A 23948-nucleotide genomic window follows, 5' to 3' on the forward strand; every position below is an offset into this window, starting at 1 on the left:
TGCAGCCTGGCCCTCACCTCTGTCTCTCCTCTGCACCCCAGCCCTCCCAGCCCAGCTGGCTCTTCTCCCTTGAAGGCTTTTGCTGCAGCCTGGCTCATCGTGTTGTTCAGAGTATCGTGTTGTGTGTGTGTCTGTATTCTGCAAAGACAATGTGGTACAGCGTGCCTGGAGGGCTGGGGCTTTACAACGTGTGAGAAGCCTGGGTCTGCCCCCAGCCGTGGGTGGGCCTCAGAGATGGGTGTTGACCCCGAGTTTCTGGAGGAGCGGTGGCTTGGCCAAACATAACAAGCAGATGTTGTTTCATGCTTGGGGGGGGGGAATTAATGGAAACCCCCTTCACCCCATCCACAGCACAAACTTTGTTTCTGTCAGGCTTATAAACCAAGCCTTTAAACCCCTGCACTTTAGAAATTCAAATGCCTTGACTCTATCAGCCAGCAAGTTCCAGCATGCCCAGGCTCCTGCCCAGGGCTCAGCTCCTGGCTACGCCCTTGCCGGGCAGGAACAAGGAGACATTGAGAGGGACCTGGAATTTACTTCATCACACATGAATTCCAAATATGCAGACTGCTGCCTCTTGAAACTCTCCAATGAGTCTCTGCCCCTTCTGGAAACCTTGGCCAGAGGGTTGCAGGAGAGGAGCTGAGTGGGGTGCACAGGTGGGACCCAGGAAAACATAGGCCATGCTTCTAGGTGGTATAGCCCCTGCCTTGGCCTTGAACCTGTGGAAAAGGAGGATCACTTGGGGTTCATGACTCAGGCCACCTTGTGATGTGGGGGTAAAGTCTGCACCAGAGTAGGTGCAGACAGGACCAGGTTTCTTTTATATACTGTGTGGGCATACTGCATGCATGGCTGGTGGTGGGAGTCTGTCCCTTGGGGGTCCTCAGGCCCCTCCCCAGCCTTCCTGCTTTCTTCCCCTGCTTCCTCTTGTGTTCTCTGAAGTTCTTGTTTTAACTTTCCTACAGTGACCCGCACCTTGATAGGAACACTTTGCCTAAGAAAGGACTCAGGTATCTCTCCCCTCCTCACACCCATGCCATCTGTTGTGGCCGTGGAGCTTGGCTGTGTTGTCCTCTCGTACTGGTGGGCTTGGGCTGGGCTGAGCTGGGGTCCCTGCTTTGGCCACCGCAGCTGGATTTTGGATGACTGAGCCCTGTTGTTCTCATCTCTCTCCATTTGTGGCTTACTTGCTCAAGCAGGGTCTGTGCTTTGTGAAGCTTCACGTGACAGAGCCGCCTCACGACCAGCAGCAGCCTGAGCTAGGGGCAGTGTCTGCTCCTGGGGCGCTGCAGGAGGGATGCTGAGCACTTCATGAATGTCTGTACACACAGCTGCTTCCATTTGAGGACATGACTTACAGCATGCTGCCTTGTTAGCTGCCCCCATTTTAAAACACTAACTTCTTCTGTACTAGAGACAGAGCTCCATGGTAGAGCATTTGCTTGCCATGCATAAAGTTATGGGTTTAATCCCCAGCACCACAAATAGTAATAGTAAGAGTCTACTTTTAAAAAATAATACCTCTGTGGCTATAAAAAAAAACCTTAGGTGTTGTCTTAATGTCCTAACCAATAATTGGGTCAGTTATCAATACCTACCAAGACATGGATATGAATGTTTTTTGGTGGAAAGTAAAAAAAAAAAAAAAGACCACCAGAAAAGAATGTCCTTCTATCGGGAGTTAAGTTGGGCCTGAGCTGCTTGTCGGGGCTTGTCTTGGTAAAACAGGATGCTCTAAGTCGCCATTGCTCGAATCATGTCCATCACATCACCAGAGAGATGCTTCAGTTTGCTCACGCTCCTGTGGACTCCGGTCAGTTCTGTTCTCTAAAAGCCTTGTTATTTGTAGCATCAGCTTCACCATGCACTAAATGTTAAGTGCTTTCCCATGAAAACAAATTTGGAATGAAATGTTTGTTGCTGTCTTGTGTGTCTCTAGTTAATAACGTGCAGTTCTTAAGACTCAGAGCTTTTCGAACATTATAAACATGAGGGTCTGTGTCAGTACAAGAAGGCCTGTGTTGATGCCTCCCAACAGAGTTCTGTACCATGCCCTTTCATCGTGTGTGTCAGCTGGATGTGCAAATGATTGATGCCACCATCACCCCTTGTTTTGAGACTCGGTCTCATGTGGCCCTGAGTGACCTTGAACTTGGTGTATAGCTGAGGATGACCTTTGAACATATCCTCTTGCTTCTACTTCTCAAGTGCTAGAATTGCAGGCGTGTGCCAACATGTCTGGTTTTTGCTGTGCTGCAGGTTGAACCCATGGCTACCCGTGCCCTAAGCAAGCACTCCACCAACTGAGATATGTTCACAATCCACTGTTACCCAAAGAGGGAGCCAACTTCCAAGTAGTTATGTTTTGAAATGCTGTGCTCATGTCTATGGTAGATCTGTTAATGTTATGTAGCCCTGACATTTTTTTGGGCGGGTAGGGGGAGAGACAGGGTTTCTCTGTCTGTAGCCCTGGCTGTAACTGTGTAGACCAGGCTGGCCTCGAACTCACAGAGCTCCACCTGCCTATTTCTCCCAAGTTCTGGGATTAAAGACATGCACCACCACTGTTCTACTAGCCCTGGATTTTTAAAATTGATTGTCTAAGTATTTAGAATGGAGTTATGTGACCCTACTTAGAGGTACTCAGGGTGCCTATACCCTTACAAGGGTATATATCCATCAACAAGACTGAAAACTGTGTTCCTGCTCACACTAGTTTTCTGGCGGTCTTACTCCCTTGACACACACATACTAGGAAGCAGATTCCTGAAAGCGAAATGGTCCCTGTAGTGCCCTGATCAACAGGCACTCTACAGCACCTGAGTCTGAGGTGCCCTAACAATGTGGACACTGCAGAAGTCCCAGATGCTGTCTGTGCAAAGAGTAGAAAGCAACTAGATTTTGAAATCAGACAAGCATGGGTCAGAATCTAGCTCTGGTCCCCAGCTTCCCAGAGCATATAGCAGGAGTCAGTGTTATATCACTGTGGAAGTCTGAATCCTCAGGGAGATGGTGCCTATAAAGGGACCTCACCTATGAGAGATGCTCAGTCAATATTCCAGTCCCAGGCAGCTTCCCCACATTTAACACACTAGTATGGGGTTGTCTTCATGAAACCTTTCAGTGTTACTTTGTAGCAATTAAGGGGCTGGGGCTGTGGTTCAGCTCTTCGAGGGCTTGTATAGCATGCGGGGGAAGCCCTGAGTACAGCCCCTCAGTATTTTATAAAGTATGCCTGATTAGATGCCTGAAATACCAGCACTGGGAGATGGAGACAGGAGGATCAGAAGTTGAAGGTCATCTTTAGCTCCATAGCAAGTTCAGGGTCAGCCTGGGCTATATGAGACCCTGCCTCAGAAAAACTGCAGCAGTTACTGTAAACACTAGCACCCCAGGTCTCTCCAAATGCCACCCACTAACTGCTGTGATTCATGGCCATTCACTGGTCCTGCAGTGTGCAGATGCCAGCAGTTAGCTCATTAAAACGTCCTCAAAGCTCTAACAGCAACCTTTCTTGCTGTTCTTCCCGTCAAGGAGGGGCTTTGAGGAGACCCTGTCATGAGCCAGCATGTTCCAGTCACACCCAGGGATGGCTCTTTTGAGTATTCCCAGTGTCTCTCCCTTTAGATGTTCCCCTCAAGCTGAAAGGAATTATAATTTTCCCCAGATGCAGCCAAGTAGCAAAAAAAAAAAAAAAAAGTCTTGAGAACCTTCATAAGTTTCAGGGTGTGTAGTGATTTTTTTTTCCCTATCTTAAATATAGTTTTTCTTTTTACATAGTCCTCATCAGCTGTGGGGAATGCATTTTCATAAGGGCTGTTCATTCCAGCCTGGTCTCTGTCTCCAGGTATACACCCACCTCCCAGCTTCGCACGCAGGAAGACGCCAAAGAATGGTTCCGGTCCCACTCTGCTGGGGGCCTGCAGGACACGGCGGCCAACTCCCCCTTTTCCTCCGGCTCTAGTGTTACTTCTCCCTCTGGAACAAGATTCAACTTCTCCCAGCTTGGTGAGTAGCCGCTTGCCTTCAGCCCTGTTGATCCACTCTGCAGGGCAGAGGTTATCTTGTGTTTTGAAAGAGGCATGTGGCCACATCCTTCTCCGTATCTGATCAGCCCTTGGCCGTGCAGTCAAAGAAACAGAAAATTGCGAAGTTCTAGGTACTTTCAGTCACATCCGGCCCTAGGTCTCATGTGACTTAGGATGGCCATAAATGAGGCCAACACTTACTTAAAACTGTATGTCTGAGAGGCTTGTTTGGTTGTTGTTGGGATTCTGGACATGGAATATATAGGATGGGAGGGGGGATTTTGTTTTATCTTTTTTCTTTTTGTTTTTCGAGACAGGGTTTTTCTGTGTAGCCCTAGCTGTCCTGGAATTGGCTCTGTAGACCAGGCTGGCCTTGAACTCACAGAGATCCACCTGCCTCTGCCTCCCAAGTGCTAGGATTAAAGTGTACACCACTGAACACCACTGACCGGCTTAAGAGAGTTTTGTAACTCAGTTGCACTGTATGAACTTTGTAGATGACAGCCTCCTGTGGTAAAATCTAAAGGTTAGACACACCCATGTAGTCATTTTCCTGCAGCGGGGATAGGTAAGATTGTAAGCAGGGACACACTATCCTACTACTCAGGGTACATTCTGCTTCTCGGACCTGTGGAGAAGTCAGTTTTCCTAGCCTGTTGCTCATTGCTTTCTCAAACTGAAAATAAGTTTTAGTAAACAAGGAAATGACTGTTGACTGACACACTGGGAGGGGGAAGGGTTTATGATAGTCCCTGCTGGAATGCTGAGGGATTCTTTTAGAGACAGACACATGGGTGCAGACCTGACCGACAGGATATGAGGGAACAGTCCAGAGCTTTGTAGTGAATCAGCAAACAGTGGAAGAGAATTGATCTCAAGGGCTGTCGAGTTAGGGGAAGGAGAGCTGGGCGCTGGTATTGGCAGAGGTTCCTTGAAGATGACCGAATGCGGGTAGTACTCGAGGATGGGTCAGTGAAGGAAAAACCATTTTTGGTCTCGACATTTGGAACAGCAGGCTTTCCTGAATATTCTAGACTTCGCATTTGGTCTAATGATGTGTGTGTCTAGCCATCATGGAGGTATAATTCCACTCTATTAAATGTGTGCCTTTGAATACAGTGTGCATGGCTAACATAGGCAGGACTTTTGATGAGAAAGCTCAGCGTAGCTCAGGGAAGCATGACCCTTCTCGCTGACACTCCTGGCAGGCTGGGAGATGATCCCCATCTGAGGCCATGAGACCTACGTTTGTAGTGTTCTTTCCCAGCCATAACTCTTTGCACAAGAGGTTCTTGTCATGTGCAAATGCTTCCTATCTGATCAAAAGCCTATTTGGACTATTTTGGGCTTTTGGCTTTACAGAGGGTTGCTTCAGATGAACCCGGGGAGTAATTAGCTCATGCCTGGAAGGTGACACTGGCCTGCCTGAACGTGCCAAGTTGGAACGTGAGGCCCTGAGCCTTGCTTTGGAACTGACCCACCTTCCCTCCCATATTTGTAGCTCTCAGCCTGTAACTCAAATGCTGATGTGACTACCTTTTAGAAATAGACAGGGAGTGAAGTTGGCAGGCACACACACTGCTGGTGATAAGCTGCCGCGGCCTGGGACCCAGCTGGGATTCAAACAGAGGTATGGATATCCAGCATCTTATTCTGCCCTTCTGATTCCAGCGAGTCCCACCACTGTCACCCAGATGAGCTTGTCCAACCCAACAATGCTGAGGACCCACAGCCTGTCCAATGCCGATGGCCAGTACGACCCCTACACTGACAGCCGCTTCCGGAACAGCTCCATGTCTCTGGATGAGAAGAGCAGAACAATGAGTCGCTCGGGCTCCTTCCGAGATGGGTTTGAGGAAGGTAAGGGGTGAAGGAACCCCTCCAACTAGGTCACATGGCATGGCACGCTCCTTCCTCTGGTCACTACAACTCTTCCCTCACCTCTGGGGGCGGGGACAGGACGAGGGGCTCTCACTGGGAAGATCTGACCTTCAGGTAACCTTTCAGGATGCTTAGGGAGGAGGCCTCTGCAAGTATTGCCGACCCTCAGCGTTGACTGGGTTCTGCCTAAGGCTCCTCTCCCTCCTGGCCTTGGGCCATGACTTCTTGGCATGTGTCTCTCTCTTGAAGGCTAGCCGCTGGCTCACTCTGTTGGCAGAAGACTTCACTGAGTTCCTCTCCCCATGCCCTGCAGCTCTGGGGGCAGGCAGCCCCGTTTACATCCAGTACTTCTTAGCTTGTCTCCAGATCTAGACTCTCAGTTTTTACCCGTTTCCTCCTTGGGCCGGTCCAACCATGGGCATTTATAGCTTTGTTCACTTTCATCAGAATTATGGAAGGAAAGTTCTGTGGGTTACCTTGTCAGCTGCCTTCATAACTCATTTCATTTCTGTCACCCCTGCTCCTTCACCCCAGACATCACGTTAGAGAGCCCCATTCTCCAAACACTGGGCTTGGGGAGGCTGGATGTAAGCTCAGCAAGCAGTGATAGAGAGGAGTTGGGCTGGCCAAGGATGAACCCCAACTCTACTCCTCCTTGGGTTTGAGAGCTAAGGCAAGGCCCTAGGTTCGGTCCTCAGCTCCAGTATAAGGAAAAAAAAAAAAAAAAAGAAAGTAATAATAGCATTCAGCTTATGGAGCTATGAGAATTAAAAGATAATTCATGTCAACGGGAGCACAGTTACACTATTGTGTGTTGTAGTCTGTGGGCCCCACATCCATATTGGTTTCCTGATGGCTCCAAGCCAAGGATGAGGATTCAGAGACAAGTGGAGCCCAGTGGGGCTCCGTCTCTATTGGAACCTTTTTGCTAACAGCAGGAGAGAATGTAGGGGTGAGTCATAGATGATTCCCTCAGCTCCCAGTCTCTGTAAAGGGCAGGGCAGAGGCTCAGTGTACTCCCAATAGGAAATTTCCAATCATAAGGAAGGGAATATAAGATACAGACTTCTGCTTCTTGGTTTTCTTTCTAAGAAAAGCTTAAAGGACTTCAGCGACAGAGCAGTGGCTTGCTGGCTAATCTTAGCGATTTGGGGCTCTCCCCAGATTTATGTCCCCCATAACCCTGAGCAGGGCAAGTTTGTAATCCTTATATGGAAACTGCTGAGCTGGAAGATTAAGGAGGAGGGGAGCCTGGGTGACCAGGGGCTTTTTGTTAGCTTTAAAGGCTGGAAATTGGTGCTGTGGTGGCTCTGAGCAACACTGTTAGGGCACATTTCATCCCTAAGACAACGGAAGAGGAAGTTTCTCCTAGGCTATCTTCCTAGTCTATCATTGGTCAGGAATGGCCACAGTGTGTCTCCCTCTGTCCCTGAGGACAGCTCCCATTTGGAGTGTGTCCTGTGCTGTGCTCATCATCTGCCATGTGTATGCCTGAGGGAATCATGAAATAGTACCAAAACTTGTCCTGACAAGTATATATGGCCTCCCCAAAGGCCAGGGACTATCACAGACTCATCCTCAGCTGGCTCTTAGGCAGTCCATCTGGAAATCAGGCAGCCTGGTTGCAGACCATCTGGGATATCAAAAGCCTATCCACAAGCATCACCACAACTTTTGTAATCCCTTGATTCATGATATGCAGAACTGCACTGCAAAGGTAGGGCTAGAACTTGGGGGGAAGGGTTGTGTTACTGCACCATGTAGATGTGACCTCTTCATCTCTGGGACCTTTGCCATCTGACTGAGTTTATTCCTTGCAAGGTTGTTATGTGGCAGAAACAGAATAGGACTTGTGTAATTAGGTTTTTAACTCCTTTGAGTGTAGGTTTTTGTTTGCTTGTTTGTTCTCATTTTAAATTAATAAATTACCACTGTTGCAGGGGAGGTCAGATCTCATGCCTGACCAGGTAGACCCTCCTGGAAATGTTTATTTTATGCTGTGAAGCAGGATTGAAGCTGAGGGAAAATTAACACAGGTGTTTGTGAGATTGAGCAGTTCCATGAGCACTTCCCATGTTTAAAGCGATGGGAGTCGTAGCCGTGTAGATCAGGCGCAGTGTGGCCCAGGTGCAACCTTTTGAAGTACTTCAGGTAAGTTCATGACCATAGACAGGATGTAATCCCAAAGTCACCTTCGGTACAGGTACACCTAAGAGAAGCTGGAGGTGTCTTTAAAATGTCTTTGGGGCTGGAGAGCTGTCTTAGAGGTTAAGAGCATTTAAAAGCAGGTACTGCCGTTGAGAAGTGACAGGGGCCCGATCCTTAGCACCTATGTATGGTGGCCTACAAGTCCCTGGCTTTTGTGCTTCTGGGAGCATTACACAAAGGGATTAGAAATGCATTACAAAACATACCAGAAGTTCTTATTAAATTTTCAACTTTAAGCCAGGTGGTAGTGGTGCATGCCTTTAATCTCAGCACTTATAAGGCAGAGGCAGGCAGATCTCTGAGTTCAAGACCAGCCTGGTCTATAGAGTAAGTTCCAGGGCAGCCAAAGCTACTCAGAGAAACCCTGTCTTGAGAAAAATAAATTTTAATTAAAAAAATTTTTAACTTTAAAATTACTTAAAAATTTAAAATTTGTGTGTGCCATGCTATGCACATGGAGATCAAGGAGAACTTTTAGGAGTTGGTTCTCTCCTTCCACCATGGGTCCTGGGTAGAGAACTCAGTTTGTCAGGTTTGGTATCAAACACCCTTACCAACTTAAACCATCTCACCAGCCCACCAAAAGGATTTTTTTTATTAAGAAAATTTTCATTCATTTTACATACCAATCAGAGATCCTCCTTCTTCCCTCCTCCCACCCTCCCAGCCTCCCCTTCCCAACCCACCCCCGACTCCCACCCACAATAAGACAAGGCCTCCCATGGGGAGGCACATCCAGTAGAGGCAAGTCCAAGCCCTTCCCCCTGCCTCAAGGCCGCACGAGGTGTCCCATCATAGGTCCAAAAGGGTTTTTAAAAGTGAAAACCAGAACTTAGTAAAACAGGTCATAAGAGAGCAGAGTGGTGGCCATACTTCCAGTCAGCAGATCCTGCATTTGAATTCCTGTGTGGCCTTAAGCAAGTTATATCATTTGAGTTCCAGACTTGGATGTTCTGTCTGTCCAGCTGCAGAATTCTGGAGGTATAGTGAGAGGCACCATCATGCTTTAGTGGTTTTGGAGCTGAAACTCTCATAGTCCAGGAGGATCCATGTCCATCCCCACCCCCAACCCCCTGGCTCTGATTCTCATCTTAAAGGTCGGCCAGCCACAGCAGCAGTTGAGGTTGGTGGGGGCTCAGAAAGTCGAGGAGGCTGTTTCTTTGGATCACAGCCTTGCCATCACTGATTTCCAAGTGAGAGGCAGGCATTAATTACAGAGAAAAGTAATGACCTCCATTTGAAGTGTGCCAGATGTGCCTCCTCTGCCTGAGTCCCTAAGCTGCTCCTGACGGCTAGGAAACTGATATGTTTGAGATGGAAAAATTGGAGACAAAACAGCAGCCAGAGTTTGTGTGGTACCCGGCTCAGCCCTCTGAGCCGGCCCTGCCAGTGTGGCTGGAGGTGACTACATGATACCCATGTCTCTTCCACCAACAGGCCTCCCAGGTACTCTGTCCACTTTGGTCTGTCATACAGAAGTGCCTTGGGACTTCTGATCCTGTGGGTATGTTAGCACAGAAAGCCATTATTGGCCATTAACGCCTTAACCTGCTTTTTATGGGGTGTGAGTCAGCTTAGTCATGCTTGGTAGAAAAACAGGGAGCAGATCTAGACTCTGGCATTAGCTGGAAGTGTGGATGTGAACTTGGTGGAGCCCCAACCTCAGAGGCAGAGGTGGGTTGAACCTGCTAGTGAGAGAGGAACCTCTGGACTGTGCTGGGTTGGAGCTGGTAGGGTTGAAAAGCACCCCAGACAAAGAGCTGCACTGGCAGAGCCTCAAAAGCAGGCAAGCGCCATCTAGAGCTTGCCTGGGAAGGAAGTTCAGGATAACCAGATAGCCATGTGTGAGAAAGGAAGTGTGGGAGGTCAGGGAAGAAATGCCATGAGACGGTTCCCAAGGGCCAGACAGAACTGTGTGTTCGATGTCTTGCTGGCAGGCAGCTTCTCCTAGCTGTTAAGTGGGGCTGAGCACACTGCTGGGGTGGCAGGAGAACTCAGTAGTGTGTGTAGAGAGATGTTGCCAGTCTTCCTTGGTCACAGGTGGGCTCCTACTCGCATGGGATGTAGGGGCATAAGGCTTTCTACCTATGGTCAGGAAAGCTGTGCCCACTAGAAAACACCTGCCATGTTTTGACACAGGGCTAGTTCTGTCTTCCAGACAAGTTGCCAGTAGGTTGTTGAGAAAATAGGAATCAGGTTGCCCGAAAGAGAAGGCAGCGTGAATGCCCAGTCTTGGGAAAACATGCTTCACAGTGAGAGCAGATAATGGAAAAGCTCCTCCAGCTGGAGATGGGAGGGAAGGCTAAGAGTATGTGAGTGTGGTTGTGAGTCAGAACCTATGGTTACCAAGCAAGGAAGAGAACACCCTTGTTCATCATGTGTCGGCACTGTACAAAAGCAAGTTCTAACTTCTGCAGAAATGCTGTGGTTTTAACTAATACTCTGCTACAAGGCTGTCCGAATCTATTATGACCAAAGACCCTTAACTTCACGATATTCATCTCTAAGCATCTAGTGGGGCATGAAATAAGACAGCCTTGCCACACAGTCAGAACACTGGAGAGTGCATCGGACAAGAGTAGGTGCAATCCGAAACAGGCACAGAGTGAGGTTAGGATCTCGTCAGCACATTGACCTGTGTTTGAACCTTCAGTGGTATGAGCATTTGATTATGTGAATATATGATCCCAGAATCACGTTATTTTGCTAGTTAAGAAAAGTGTGGTACTGCAAAAATTACTTCCTTAATGGATTAGTTCATCTTTGGCTCTGACCTGTGCTCAACCCAGGAAGTACTGGGCCAAGAATGACGGTCACAGCCAGGCTAAGCCAGTAGTGTCCTGAAGTGCTGGCCTCCTCCCAGCTCCTCTCTCCTCTTTCATGGCAGCCAGCTGTGTCTCTGACCCGTTTGTTTACTCCCACCAGTTCACGGATCCTCGCTGTCCTTGGTCTCCAGCACATCTTCCATCTACTCCACGGTGAGTCTCCATCAACGGCGGAGTGGCTGTGCTTGTGTGTGCATGCTTTGTTATCAAGTACATCAAGAGTAATTATAAGCATCCCATCTGCAGAGAGTATTCCCACTATAAAAAGATCAACTCCTAGGAGAAAATGATTTGAAATACACAAATAGCTGTCATCCCATCCCCCTGGGGCAGGGGAGAGGGCTCAGTGTGTGAAGAGCTTGTTACACAAGCATGAAGACCCAGGTTTTGATCCCCAGCCCCCATGTAAAAGCTGAGTGCACACAAATATAACCCTACCTTATAGCTACATCTTTTTTGGTGGGGGAGTTTACAAGACAGGGTTTCTCTGTGTAGCTTTGGAGCCTGTCCTCTAACTCGCTCTGTAGACCAGGCTGGCCTCAAACCCACAGAGATCCTCCTGGCTCTGCCTCCCGAGTGCTGGGATGAAGGGCGTGTGCCACCACCGCCCAGCTTTATACACATCTTCACACAAAGGCTATAGTCTTCATTGTCACCACAACTGTTAGAGGTTAGAACACACATCACATTCTTCCTGATTTGCTAGAACACTATACTCTTCTATTTGGCCTTTCTGGTGGGTGGATTTAATTGTTCCTGTTTATAGAATTATACCAGAAAAGAAGCCACTTACAATCTGGATTTTCAGGGGCTGGAGAGACGGCTCAGTAGTTGTAAGTAAGCACTTGCTGCTCTTCCAGAAGACCTGGGTTCAATTCTCACATGGTGACTCTAATTCACCTGTAGCTCTAGTTCTAGGAAATCCAATGTCCTCTTCTAGCCTCCATGGGTACCAGTCACACAGACAAACAGGCAAATACTCATACACATCAAAGTCCAGAAATCTTAAAGAAAAAAGATTCTAGGCTTCCGCAAGCTTGCAAACTCAGCAGCCCCATCGCTGGCCTGCGTTGTTCTTTTCCTTCTCTGTTCTAACTTTCTTTGTGATTGACTTGCAGCCCGAAGAGAAGTGCCAATCAGAGGTAAGAAACAGTTATGGTTGGACCCTCCTCCACTGCCAGTGTTAATTCCATCCAGCTCAGTCTGGAAAGAGACTCCCCCGAAGCAGGTAACTGTGTGTCTGTTGCTGTAGATTCGAAAGCTACGACGAGAACTGGATGCGTCCCAGGAAAAGGTGTCTGCGCTGACCACCCAGCTGACTGCAAATGTGAGTACCTATTCGAGAGCACACGCTCGCACACGTACACACACACACACACACACACACACACACACACACACACGTATGCACCATGGTAGGAGCCAGGTACAGGACGAGGGGGGTGCAGGAGCAGGACTGAGTGGGAGCCTATGCTGAAACAGGATGGGTGAGAGGCAGGGCTGGGATGGGAGCTGAGGAGCACTAAGTGGAAGGCTGTGACAGGGTAGGAGCTGGAGACAGGATAAAACCAAGTGGGAACCAAGGGCAGGATAGAGGAGACACTGGCGGTTGGACAGGAAAGAGCCATCTGCCCTGAGCATTATGCCCTGAGGCCCTGGGTCTCTGGACACTACAAAAGTAACTCCATGTGCCCAAAAGGACATGGGCTTTTAGTCCTGTGGACAATGATGCCAGGCCAGGTGCTAGCAGTATAGTATGGCTTGGGTCACTATCTGTGACATCTAAATCTGTCTTTGCTCGTCTGTGTAATGGGATGATCGCCGTCTCTGTGTGCTGTGAGGAGACCAAGGCTTGTAATCTTTTCAGTGTTAACTTATTTCCTTTCATCTTTCTGGAGATTGTGGTCTTAAAGAAAGGGGGGGACATGAGGGAACTCAGGGGGAGAGAGGCATCTGTGGCTTCCTGATCAACAGCTAGTGCTCTCTAATTACATCGTGCACAGTGCTCAGCGCTACCAGCCTTCATTCTGTGCGACCACTCTTTCTAGTGCCAGCATCCCTGGACTGTGCATCCAACAGTATGGCAGGTGGAATCACTGCCACCTTCCCATGCCAGCTCGGAGAGGCAAAATGAACAAGTTCCCTGGGACATGATCACTCTTGCCATAGTGATGAAGAAAACATAGGAGTGCCAAGCTGCATCTTGGTGGTAGGTGGGAGGGAGTCAGGAAGGGTTTCCCAGAGGAAGTCACAGCAGACTGATGTCCTGTAGAAGAGTGCAGCATCCTAACCAAAGTAAACTGTTAGTACCTAAGGCCAGGAGTGAGGAGAGAGGCATGGAAAACGTCCATATAGAGGAAAGGCTAGGAACAGATGAGTGTCTGAGCTGCTAGATGGGACTCTCGGACCTTTAGGGGAACTCTGCCAATGTGGAGGCTGAGCTTGCTATTTGGACCAAATAGACTAGAGGAGAGGCAAGGATCTCCCACCGTGTCTGAAAAACCCAGAGGAGCCCCACTGAGGGTGGGGCTGTGACCCAGAGAGGCTGAGGCTCTGAAGGCAAAGCCTGAGGTTTGGGGAGGTGCTGGGTGGCTCCAGGGCCAGAGACTTCCTGCCTAGCAGTTCACAGCCTAGCCTCAGAGCAGCACAGATCAGGGTACCAGAGCCTGTCAGGGAAAGCACACTGCATCACCCCACTGCACTCCAACAATGGAAGCCACTTCAAAGGCTGTTTGCCTTTGACCAGGCGAGTGAGTCAGGGCTCTGGAGTAGTCATTTACCTGGAGTTCTTACCCTGCTAATTCCTGCTTGAGCCTGATTGACTCCAGGAAGTGCGGCTCTTTTAAATCTGCACACGAAGCGTAAAGCGCCCTTAATTACAAGCCCGGGAAGTGTAACCACCTTCATCATCACACTGTCTCCCAAGCTCTGTACATTGTTGGAAAGCTCTATTTTCCCAAAACCTTGACACACCAGGCCACTATGTGCTTTGCAATCCTTTTTTTTTTTTTTTCCTTCACCCTCCCCATCAACAGTATGGCTATCAAAAGATCATTAGAGCCCTGGAGGGATGGCTCATCAGTTAACAGCATGCACTGTTCTTCCTGAGGACCCAAGTTAGGTTCCCAGCATCCATGTCAAATGGCTCACAACCACCTGTAACTCCAGGAGATCAGATGCCCTCTTCTGGCCTCTTTAGGTACCCCCATTTAAATGTGGTACACACACACACACACACACACACACACACACACACACACACACACTTAAAATAATAAATCTAAGAAATCATTAGAAACGATTTCAGAGCTGAATTCTCAGGCTTAGATTCTTCCTATTCAAAAAATAACATGGTGTCCTGAATCGGTCCTCTAATTGGAAAACGCAATGTATGCACCTGAGTCCAGAACTGAATGCAGACCCAGGGAGGTGAACAGTGACCCCCTGCCCCCAGGAAATGCCTCACGATTAGTGGCAGTCATCAGTGCTGCCCTTGACTCTCCCGCAAGTACAAGTGACTGTGCTTATCAGTAGTGACCTTGGGTTAATCCTTCCATCAACCTGATCTGCCACCAGGAGCTCTGTGTTGACCTACGCTACTCTACCCTCTGTGCCAGAAGGGTTGGAGGAAGGCCCCTCATAGTATTCCAAAGTGTGTTGCACCTCACAAAAGCTGCTGAGTTCAGTATTGTTTTAAAGTAAATATTTAGTCTTACCACACTCCACCTCAGCCACTAGTATTTTATTATCTGCCATCTTTCTCAGAGACCAAGCTGTGTTTGTTTTCCTAGGACAAGCTACTCCGAGATGCCCTAGCTGGTGTTTTCATAGCTCTCCGTTTGTTTTCCCTGGGAATGTGAGAATGGCGTTTGGCGGCAAGGCTGTTGTGTTATGTTGTGCAGCCCCGCTAGGCCCTGCCTCCCCTGTGTTTTCATAGCTGTGCTCAGAACACAAAAGCAGCCCTTTCACTTGCCAGCAGAACTGGATCTCTGACCCTTCAGAGCTGAGCGGTTGCTTTCTGAGCTTGCAAACACACTTTCACAGTTTGAGTAAGTAGTGATGTTCCAGGAATCGCGGGTGACGCTCAGACGCAGAGTGAAAATGAATGCCAGTCATCCTGGTTCACTCCTTCCTCCACCAGGTGAGGACAGCATGCTGTGCCCTGACCCACGGTGTCATCTTGAGTCGATAGGTTTTTACCAAGGCTAGGGAAACCGAAGCAGAAGGATGCCAGCTCATGGCCAGCCTAGGCTATGTAGTGACTACAATGTAAGCCAGCCTAAGAAAGGATGTGAGACTCAGACTCAAAAAAAAAAAAAAAAAAAAAAAAAAAAAAAACAGAAAAGAAGGGGGTGGGCTGCAGAAATGACTCTGAGGTTAAGTGCACTCACTGACTGCTCTTCTAGATGACCCGAGTTCAATTCCCAGCACCCACATGGAGGCTCACAACTGTCTGTAACTCCAGTTCTAGGGGACCTGACACCCTGACACAGACATACATGTAGGCAAAACACCAATGCACATAAATAAATTGCTTAAAAAAATATTTTGCCCTGTATTTAAGGTAAACTAAAGAAGTACAGAGGCATTTTCTCCATTTCAGATATATAGAGTATGATCAAAAAGAAACCATCCATGTCCCCTTGCTGTGATAGTGTATCTGCGCCCTGACACAGATGGTCCTGGCCTCATCTTCTGCTGCAGACCCAGCCAGCCTATCATGATGAAGTCTGGTGAACCACGGCTGAGGCACTCTGAGGTTCCCTTCTTAGGTTGGGATCCAGGCCTACTCCATAGCCCTGCCCACTTGCATCCCGCCTTTATCCTTCCCTTGGGGCACTGATCACCTTTTCCTCTGGGTTTTTACAGTGTGGTCATGCCTCGCTTTCCTGACTCTCCAGCCCCTGGTCCTTTGTGTCCACCTCAGCGGGAACTGTAAACCCATGTCCTCTATAAGAATAGCAAGTGCCCTTAGCCCCTTAGCCTTGGTTTTAATGGCATTTTCAGATTCTCCATTTAACCAGCAGTTGAATCAATCAATAATGACACATCAAGTGTTCATTACTCTCTAGTACAGGCTTAGTTTTGGTTTATTTACTTGTCTGTCTATCCATCCATCCATCCATCCATCCATCCATCTATCTATCTACCTACCTACCTACCTATCTATCTCCCTATCTATCTATCATCTATCTTTTTGTGTGAAACAGGGTCTCTCTATATAGACCAAGCTGACTTTGAGCTCACAGAGATCTGCCTGCCTCTGCTGGAATTAAAGGTGTGAGCTACCACCACTGGACTATAGTTTTGTTTTCAAACTAGGTGTATTTATATGTATGTGTGTGCTTGTTCTAGTGCATTCAGGCATCCACTGAGCTGGAAAAGAGTATTGAATCCACTAGAGCTGGAGTTGCAGGTGGTTGTGAACCACCTGACATAGATTCTAAGAGCCAAACTGCAGTTTTCTGCTCCTGTAGAGGACCTGAGTTCAGTTCCTAGAGCCTGTATGGTGGCTTACAAGCACCTGTAACTGCAGCTCCAGGGAGATCTGACATCCCCTTGTGGTTTCCTCATACCCCTGCATGCATATAGTACACTTATATGCACATAGACAAAACACTCATACACATAAAATAAAAATTTATGAATCTGTAGAAAGAAAACCTGAACCAGGAATAAAAAATAGATGCTTGACAGGAAGGTGGCTCTGAGGGTCAAGGCAAGCAGGCGTGCTTTGTCTGATGCCCTGAGTTTGATATCAGAACCCACATGGTGGAAGGAGAAAGCTCTTAACAGCTGGGCTGTCCATCCAGCCCAACAGACATAGTTTTATATTGTTACATTGTAGCATCTGAAAATTGGATGCATATTCTAATTATAACTGGCCTGGCCGCTTTTGAAACTTTTTCTTAGCCTTGTGTAAGATGTTGCATCTGGTGTCTTGTTCTAACAAGAGTGTTATCAAAGTGTGCGAGCCTGGAAGAAAGTGTCTCCCTGGGGGAGCTGGGACAGGTTTCTTCATCCAGGGAGCAGATGGGCCTTTCAGTGGCTTTTTATTAATGAGGATTATAATAAGGAAAATAAGCCAGCCACTTTGTTCATTCTACAACCCTGCTTCCCATGAGCCTCTGCTTCCCATGAGCTTGGTGATTGGTGAACAGCAGATCTTACTGCAGGGTGCTATGGAATCAGCCATAAACCAGCAGTCACAAACCCCATGTATTTCCAACAACAACCTCAAAGTGTGTTGAAACCTCTCAAAATGGACCTGTGAGAAGGAGTGTGGGAATAAACCCAGATTGGTGGTGTCATCAGTCAGACACATAAAAATTAGCTGGGCAGGGAGTGGGTAGGGCAAAGGTGCCAGGCAGGGGAAAGAATGCTTGAGGAAGAAGCATTTGAGCAAGGGCAAGGCTAGAGTTAACCATCCCAGTGAGGAAATAGGAGTCTGAACCTGTACAGGCCACATGAAGAGGCTCTAATAAGTTTCTGTCTTGAGAACCCAGTCCCCCTCGGACACTCTGGCCTTGCAAGATGACGTCACTGAGGCCCCATTTCCCCCTCCAGGCTCACCTCGTGGCAGCCTTTGAGCAGAGTCTGGGAAACATGACCATCAGGCTGCAGAGTTTAACTATGACTGCGGAGCAGAAGGTAAGGCTGGAGGGATGCCATTGCTCTTTCATTTCAGATAAAGATACAGTTTTTAACATACGTCTTGGACTAGTAGAACTTGAATGTCAAGAATAGATCTGTTGGGTAAAATACAGCCTCGATCAACCAAATGTTGGTCCTGGTGTCTCCTGTGGATCTAGTGGTCTTGGCCACTCCTGTGGCCTCCTGTGCTTCCGGATATCCTTACACTGAATTTAGATCCTGTCCATGTATGAGACAGATCTGCGACACTCCTTGTCGCTGCCCTCCTCTGTCCAGGCCAACGTTGTTCTTTAGGGAGCTGGTTTAGGACGAACCTGTTATGTCTTTCTTACCTTCAGGATTCAGAACTGAATGAGTTAAGAAAAACCATCGAGCTGCTAAAGAAACAGAATGCAGCTGCCCAGGCTGCCATTAATGGAGTGATTAATACACCAGAGCTCAACTGCAAAGGTAACACACAAGACACACCGTAGACAGACAGCCTCTGTCACAGTGCAGGATGCAGCCCCCGCTAGGGGGCAAGTGACTGTCACTCAAGCTGTAGATCTAAGGGGCAGGTCCCAGAAGACAGACCTTTTCATCTGCTTTCTTTTGGCCCCTGTAGAGATGATTAGCATGGCACATTCTCTTCCCTGAAAAATTTTAAAGATGGAAGAACTAGGTTTCTTATGGAGAAGCATCATAGTGTTTTCTGGCTTCTCTCATGCCTCCATGATTATTTATATATGCATATTGCAGAGAAAGCAGAAGAGGTTCATCTCATAGTTGCCCTAGGAAACTCCCCGAATAAATTGTTTGGCTTTGTGTGTTGTTAGTTAGTGGACATGCAGGTGAGTTTGCTCCAGCAATACTCATTTGAACAGCAGCTGTGCTTGGTGCAGTATGGGTACCTAGCACTTAGAGCAGGTTTGCCCTCTGTTTTCAATACCATGCCAAGTGATCTCCTTTTTAAACTTGCTCATCTTTCTTTCTACTATGTTGTGAGGCCCCTTCAGGCCCTTTGCTCACTGTTGATGGTGGCTTTCCAAGGTCAAAGGTAGTTAGGAACAGAAGTGTGCCTGGACCCTCAGGCCTTCTGGCTCTACAGCATGCTGTCTTCAGGACAGTTCTATCCATCGGAGGAAAGCTAACTACAACCATGATTTCTCCCATCTCTTGTTCCTTCCGGCATTGCTGTTCTTCAGACATTGGGCCTCCAAAACAGGAGTGATGGAGTTGAGGTAGGAAGGGTTAGAAAGAGTTAGCAGTACAGAGTGGAGGGAGAAGAGCCCTGGAGGCCGAGGGAAGAGAAGGCATCATGGAAGGACTGAGATGACATGGGCTCCGTGCTTCCAAAGGGCCACAAGGAGGCAAGTAGGGCAGGAATCCAGCACTCAAAGGAGCAGGGTGAGCTGTGCAGTTCAGGAGAGATCACTGGGGCCCTGGGTGCCATCCCTAGTGTGAGATGAGATGGGAGGGCTCCTGTGGGAATACTGCTGTGTTTAGAAGCATATCCCCCTCTGTCAAAACAGGACTGGTGTTGGAGAATGTTCCTTAGGCTTTCTAACTTCCATTCTGCAGAGTGCAAGGTGATAGACATAGCCATTATCAGTTCAAGGTTCTTACAGCCAGTAGCAGGGCACATGCCCTGGAGTTAAAGGAGGCGGTTCTTGGGGACAGAAGATTGCATTCTAGGGCTCAGGGGCCCACATGCCTTGCTTTGCTCTCCAGGAAATGGCAGCACCCAGGCTGCAGACCTACGAATCCGCAGACAGCACTCCTCCGACAGCGTCTCCAGTATCAATAGTGCCACCAGCCACTCGAGCGTGGGCAGCAACATAGAGAGTGACTCAAAGAAAAAGAAGAGGAAAAACTGGGTGAGTGCTCATCCTGGCTCTCCCAGGGCCTAGCTCACGGTCTTCCCCAGAATAGGTGTCTACAGATAAAGGCCAGGCTGCCTCCTAACCTCAGAACCACAGACCTTGGAGACTAGGTCCAAGGAAGTGCCTTGGGGTAGGCCTTTTACCAAAACCGATGGTGTGCTCAGCAGACGGTGGCTTGATCAAGTCCCGCACTGTGGTTTTTCTCTCCATGAGACTGTGTGATGTGCCTGTCTTTCATTTCATGTATACCTCATTTCTTTCTCATCTTACACTGGCCACAGAGTCCAGAGCTTAGTGAACCTCTTATTCCTATTTACTGTTTTGCGCTTGGTCCTGAGGATGAAACTCAGGGACTCCATGCCCGCTCCACTCCTGAACTATACCCCTCCTGCAGCCTTTAGCAGAACTACTCCTAAGTAGTTTCTTCTTATGAGTTCCAAAGTAGTTTTTTTTTTAAAGCATGTATCAGTAGTTATCTCATCCATAACCATAATCTTTACTTGTTTATTTATATCCTTATTTACACAAGGTCTCACTCACTATGTAGACCAGGCTAGGCCCGACTTGCAACAGTCCTGCATTTGCCTCCCAATTGCTTGGATTACAAGTGTGTGATATTTATTTATGTAATTGCCTTGGATCATATCAAACCAACATTCTCACTGAAAATTTTGTAACCATGTTCTATGAGTATGTTTCATAGTGTTAGTGTTAGGGGTCAAGGGCCCGAGCTTAGGCTTGTGCCTCAGAACGTTGACTCTAATACAGTCCCTATCCATAATCCTAAAATGCTCCTTGATTTTCTGCCAGGAGTGCTAAAAGGCTGCTTTCTTTGCTCCAAGAAAGTCCCCAGCACTTCTGCCCAGTTTCATTACTGCTGCCACAACTTGAGGACAGTGAGGGAGGTCTGTTCCCAGGAACACCCTGGGTATGTCTGAAGTGGCCAGGCTCACCAAGCCTCATTGTTAGCGCTGACATGGTCCTGTTTCATGGTGGTGTCACGTCCTTTGTGCCATTTATGTCTTGCTCATCTTGACTCATCTTGGATGGGTGGCGAGGTCTAGTTAGCAGCAGAGGAGTTGGGGTTTCGTGATGCTGGTCATTGGTAACTCAACTTAGAGGTGAGCTACCAGGCCATATTCATGTGATCCTCTTACTATTCTGGTTAGTTTGTTTTCTTTACGTTACTAACCGTTTTTCTTAGCAACTTGTTTATTGTAACTAGAGAAGATTAACTCGTGTTGCTATCTCTAATATGCAGTTGATAAATGTAGTCTGATCAGATTCTCAAAACGATAGGAAAACACAGGGCCAGTGAGTTGGCCCAGCAGGTAAAGGCATCTGCCATGCAAGCCAGATAGCCTGAGTTTGATCGCTAGAACCCACATAAAGATAGAAAGAACCAACTCCATAAGGTTGCCCTCTGCCATCTGCACATGCATAGTGGCACACTCATTAACCCCCCACATAAACACAATAATAATGATGATGATGATAATAATAATGATGATGATGATAATAATAATGATGATGATGATAATATTTAGGAAAAGAAAAGGGAAAATCCTGGCTGTTTTTAGCTAGCCAAGAAATGAAACTTGTTTATGTTGCTTCTAGACAATTCTCCATGAAGCCAGGAAGTGGGTAACAGACATTCTCGGCTTTCCCCAAAGCTTAACTCAGTCTCAATTTTGTAACCTCCTCATTCACCTGGTGCTTTAGCTCTCTGGCTCGTGTGACAAAGCCCGGCTCTATGACTACTGTCTGCAAACAGGAGCATCGGTACACAGCAAGAGAGCAGTGGGCCAGGGCTTGCCCACAAGCTGGACTAGCAGCTTGTCAGATATGACTCACAAGTGGGGAAATCCCTAGAATTTATTTTCTGAAGGAAAAAAGGTCCCAGGAAAAGGAAATGACTCCTAAAATACCTATTTTGAAGACAAAATATGATTACTTTTGTTTGGAACCTAGATAAATATATGCTGGTCATGGCCCTTGGAGAATTTCAGTTCTCATCAGAATTTCCATGTCTGCCTCAGGGGTTAGGAAATGGCTTTACCCCTTTTCTGTTTTTTCCCAGTGTACTTAATGAGTTTTGTAGACAGCTATGGGATTCCCGAGTGACAAGTGAGAGAGCCAGATCCTTTGCTTGTTAGATTATGTTCCTCATGGCAGGAGAGCAGGAACCCCTAAGTGGACACAGCAAAGAGCTGTGCAGACTCAAGAGGCCAGTACAGATGTCAGTCCTCCATTGCTGAGGAAATACAGATGTCAGTCCTCCATGGCTGAGGAAATAAGATATGCCTTCCGTTGCTGCTCAGACATAGAGATGGTTAAAAAGACAGACAGGAAAGCAGGGGAAGCCATTGCAAGTGAGAAGCTGGAAAAGCCCAGGCTGTAGGGAACCCCTCAGCTTCCTCGTCCCTTCCTTTCATGATAGAAGGAGATGCTCCCCCCAACCCATGCTGTTCAAGCATCCCACTTCCACCAGAAGCCTCTGTGGTGTTTATTATAAGCCATGTCGCCTCTGAAAAGTCCTAAGCTTTCCCTGTCACTGGCTTTCTCTGTTAAAAATTGTCTTTTTTCCTTCCCCTTCCCTGTTTTTGCTTGCATTTTCTCTGGCAGGTCAATGAGGTAAGCGAGATCAAGTTTAATATCAGATACCAAGCTAACCCATCCATTGATATGACTAACCTCATCCGCATCTGTCCCCACATCCGAGCATCCTGCTTTGTTGCTGTGTAACCTCATCTTCCCACACACACCCGCTGAGCCAGGCTCTGTCTTGCTGTTGGCATCTATTCTGGAACGAAGAGTAGGCATGGAATGCCCCCACAGGCCCATCCTGAGCTGTCAACGCAGATAACTTCCCTTCCCCGAATGCACTGATTCCACAGAGCTGTTGGGTGCCTTTGCCATTGATGGGGGAAGTGTGGTCCAGTTAACTGCTCTTTTGTAAGCATGCCTCTGCCTGGGTCTCACCTTGATGAGGCTGACCATCTTGTATATTCAGTTGCGCAGCTCCTTCAAGCAAGCTTTTGGGAAGAAGAAGTCCCCCAAGTCAGCATCCTCACACTCAGACATCGAGGAGATGACAGATTCTTCATTGCCTTCCTCACCAAAATTGCCCCACAACGGATCCACCGGCTCTACCCCGTTGCTGAGGAATGCCCACTCCAACTCTTTGTGAGTCTATCTAACAGACAATACCTTTTGCTCCTGCCTTATTTAGGGTTTCTGTTGCTGTGAAGAGACACCATGACCATGGCAACTCTTATAAAGGAAAACGTCTAATTGAGGTGGTAGCTTACAGTTTCAGAGGTTTAGTCCATTATCATCACTGCAGGGAGCATGGTAGGCAGACATAGTGCTGGAGAGGTGGGTGCTACATGTTGATATGCAGGCAACAAGAAGTAGATTGTCTGATTGGGCATGGCTTGAACATATGAGACCTCAAAGCCCACCTCCACAATGACACACTAATTCCAACAAGACCACACCTATTCCAATAAGGCCATGACTCCTAATAGTGCCACTCCCTTTGGGGGGCATTTTCTTTCCAACCACCACAGCTCCTAAGAGCACTTTCTTCTATATGGAAGTCCTGTAATACAGCCCTTTTCTTGGGGGCTCCTCCAGGCTTTGCTTTAATAAGCTTTGCATGTTCTTCTAATTTTTTCAGACTTTGGGGTCGGGGGTGGGGGGAGGCAGGGGGAGGCTGAGAGAGATGGAAACCTGAAGTTTCCTCAGGGTGTGCCATTGTTCATGATTAGCAGCTGCCTTTCAGCAAGCTGTTTAACTTCTTCTGTTTGTGTATTAACGGGGGTAATGACTATTGTCATCTTATCCCATGCTCAGGGGTGAGCAAGATAAACAGGTGCAAAAGAGCGAAGTCGTGTAAGTGTGGACAGTTTTTACTGAAACCCTGGCTTCTCTGGATATGGTACTGAGGTTGTCTATTTCTTATTTGGTTGAAATCTGGTGTTGATTGTTTTCTCTGAGGATAGAACCCCAACATCGAAAAGACTCTGCATCTCATAAAGTGATTCATCCTGAGAGAACACAAGGCTAGAGAGCCTGGACCAGAAATAGCTTGGGGTGGGCCAGTGGCGACATGAGTATCAGCTCAGAACCCGACACAATTGCCTTCCTGTAGCACTGAGAAAGCCTCCCCCAATAGTATTTCCAGTAGGCCTAGGGTCACTGGTGAAGAACCATGTAACAAGCTGCTGCAAAGAATAACAGTAAGATGAGGCTGTGTGTAAGAGAGGATCCATGGGCATGGCCAGAACAGCCACTGAGAGCAGATCAAAGCAAAGGACGAGATTTGTCAGGTACACCTTGGTTTCTCTGTTGGTGACAGTGGAGGTCTGTGTATCTCCTCCACTGGATTCTTGAGGGAGATGATTAGAACCTGTGCATTGAAGTGCCTCTTGTCTTCCATCCTTCATTCCCAGAAGGTCACATCTATGGAGCTGATCTGCTTA

At 47.8% G+C, this 23948-nt stretch overlaps 1 protein-coding gene across 7 annotated transcripts in view; it reads left to right on the plus strand.

Moving 5' to 3' along the window:
- The window catches only part of Nav2 (neuron navigator 2), a 349974-nt gene that overhangs the window by 291008 nt on the left and 35018 nt on the right, over positions 1-23948 (plus strand). For 5 of the 7 annotated variants that reach the window (XM_036181890.1, XM_036181892.1, XM_036181898.1 and 2 more), the window contains 11 exons: positions 969-1013; positions 3851-4011; positions 5703-5891; positions 11046-11098; positions 12064-12087; positions 12198-12272; positions 17513-17596; positions 17938-18049; positions 19310-19455; positions 22087-22095; positions 22475-22647. In XM_036181890.1, coding sequence (XP_036037783.1) covers positions 969-1013; positions 3851-4011; positions 5703-5891; positions 11046-11098; positions 12064-12087; positions 12198-12272; positions 17513-17596; positions 17938-18049; positions 19310-19455; positions 22087-22095; positions 22475-22647 — 1071 coding nt within the window. The remainder of the gene's footprint in view (positions 1-968; positions 1014-3850; positions 4012-5702; positions 5892-11045; positions 11099-12063; positions 12088-12197; positions 12273-17512; positions 17597-17937; positions 18050-19309; positions 19456-22086; positions 22096-22474; positions 22648-23948) is intronic. The other 2 variants (XM_036181904.1, XM_036181922.1) reach the window with 1 other exon arrangement.

The sequence above is a fragment of the Onychomys torridus genome, chromosome 1, assembly GCF_903995425.1.
Source record: "Onychomys torridus chromosome 1, mOncTor1.1, whole genome shotgun sequence".
In the NCBI taxonomy this organism is placed as follows: Eukaryota; Metazoa; Chordata; class Mammalia; order Rodentia; family Cricetidae; genus Onychomys; species Onychomys torridus.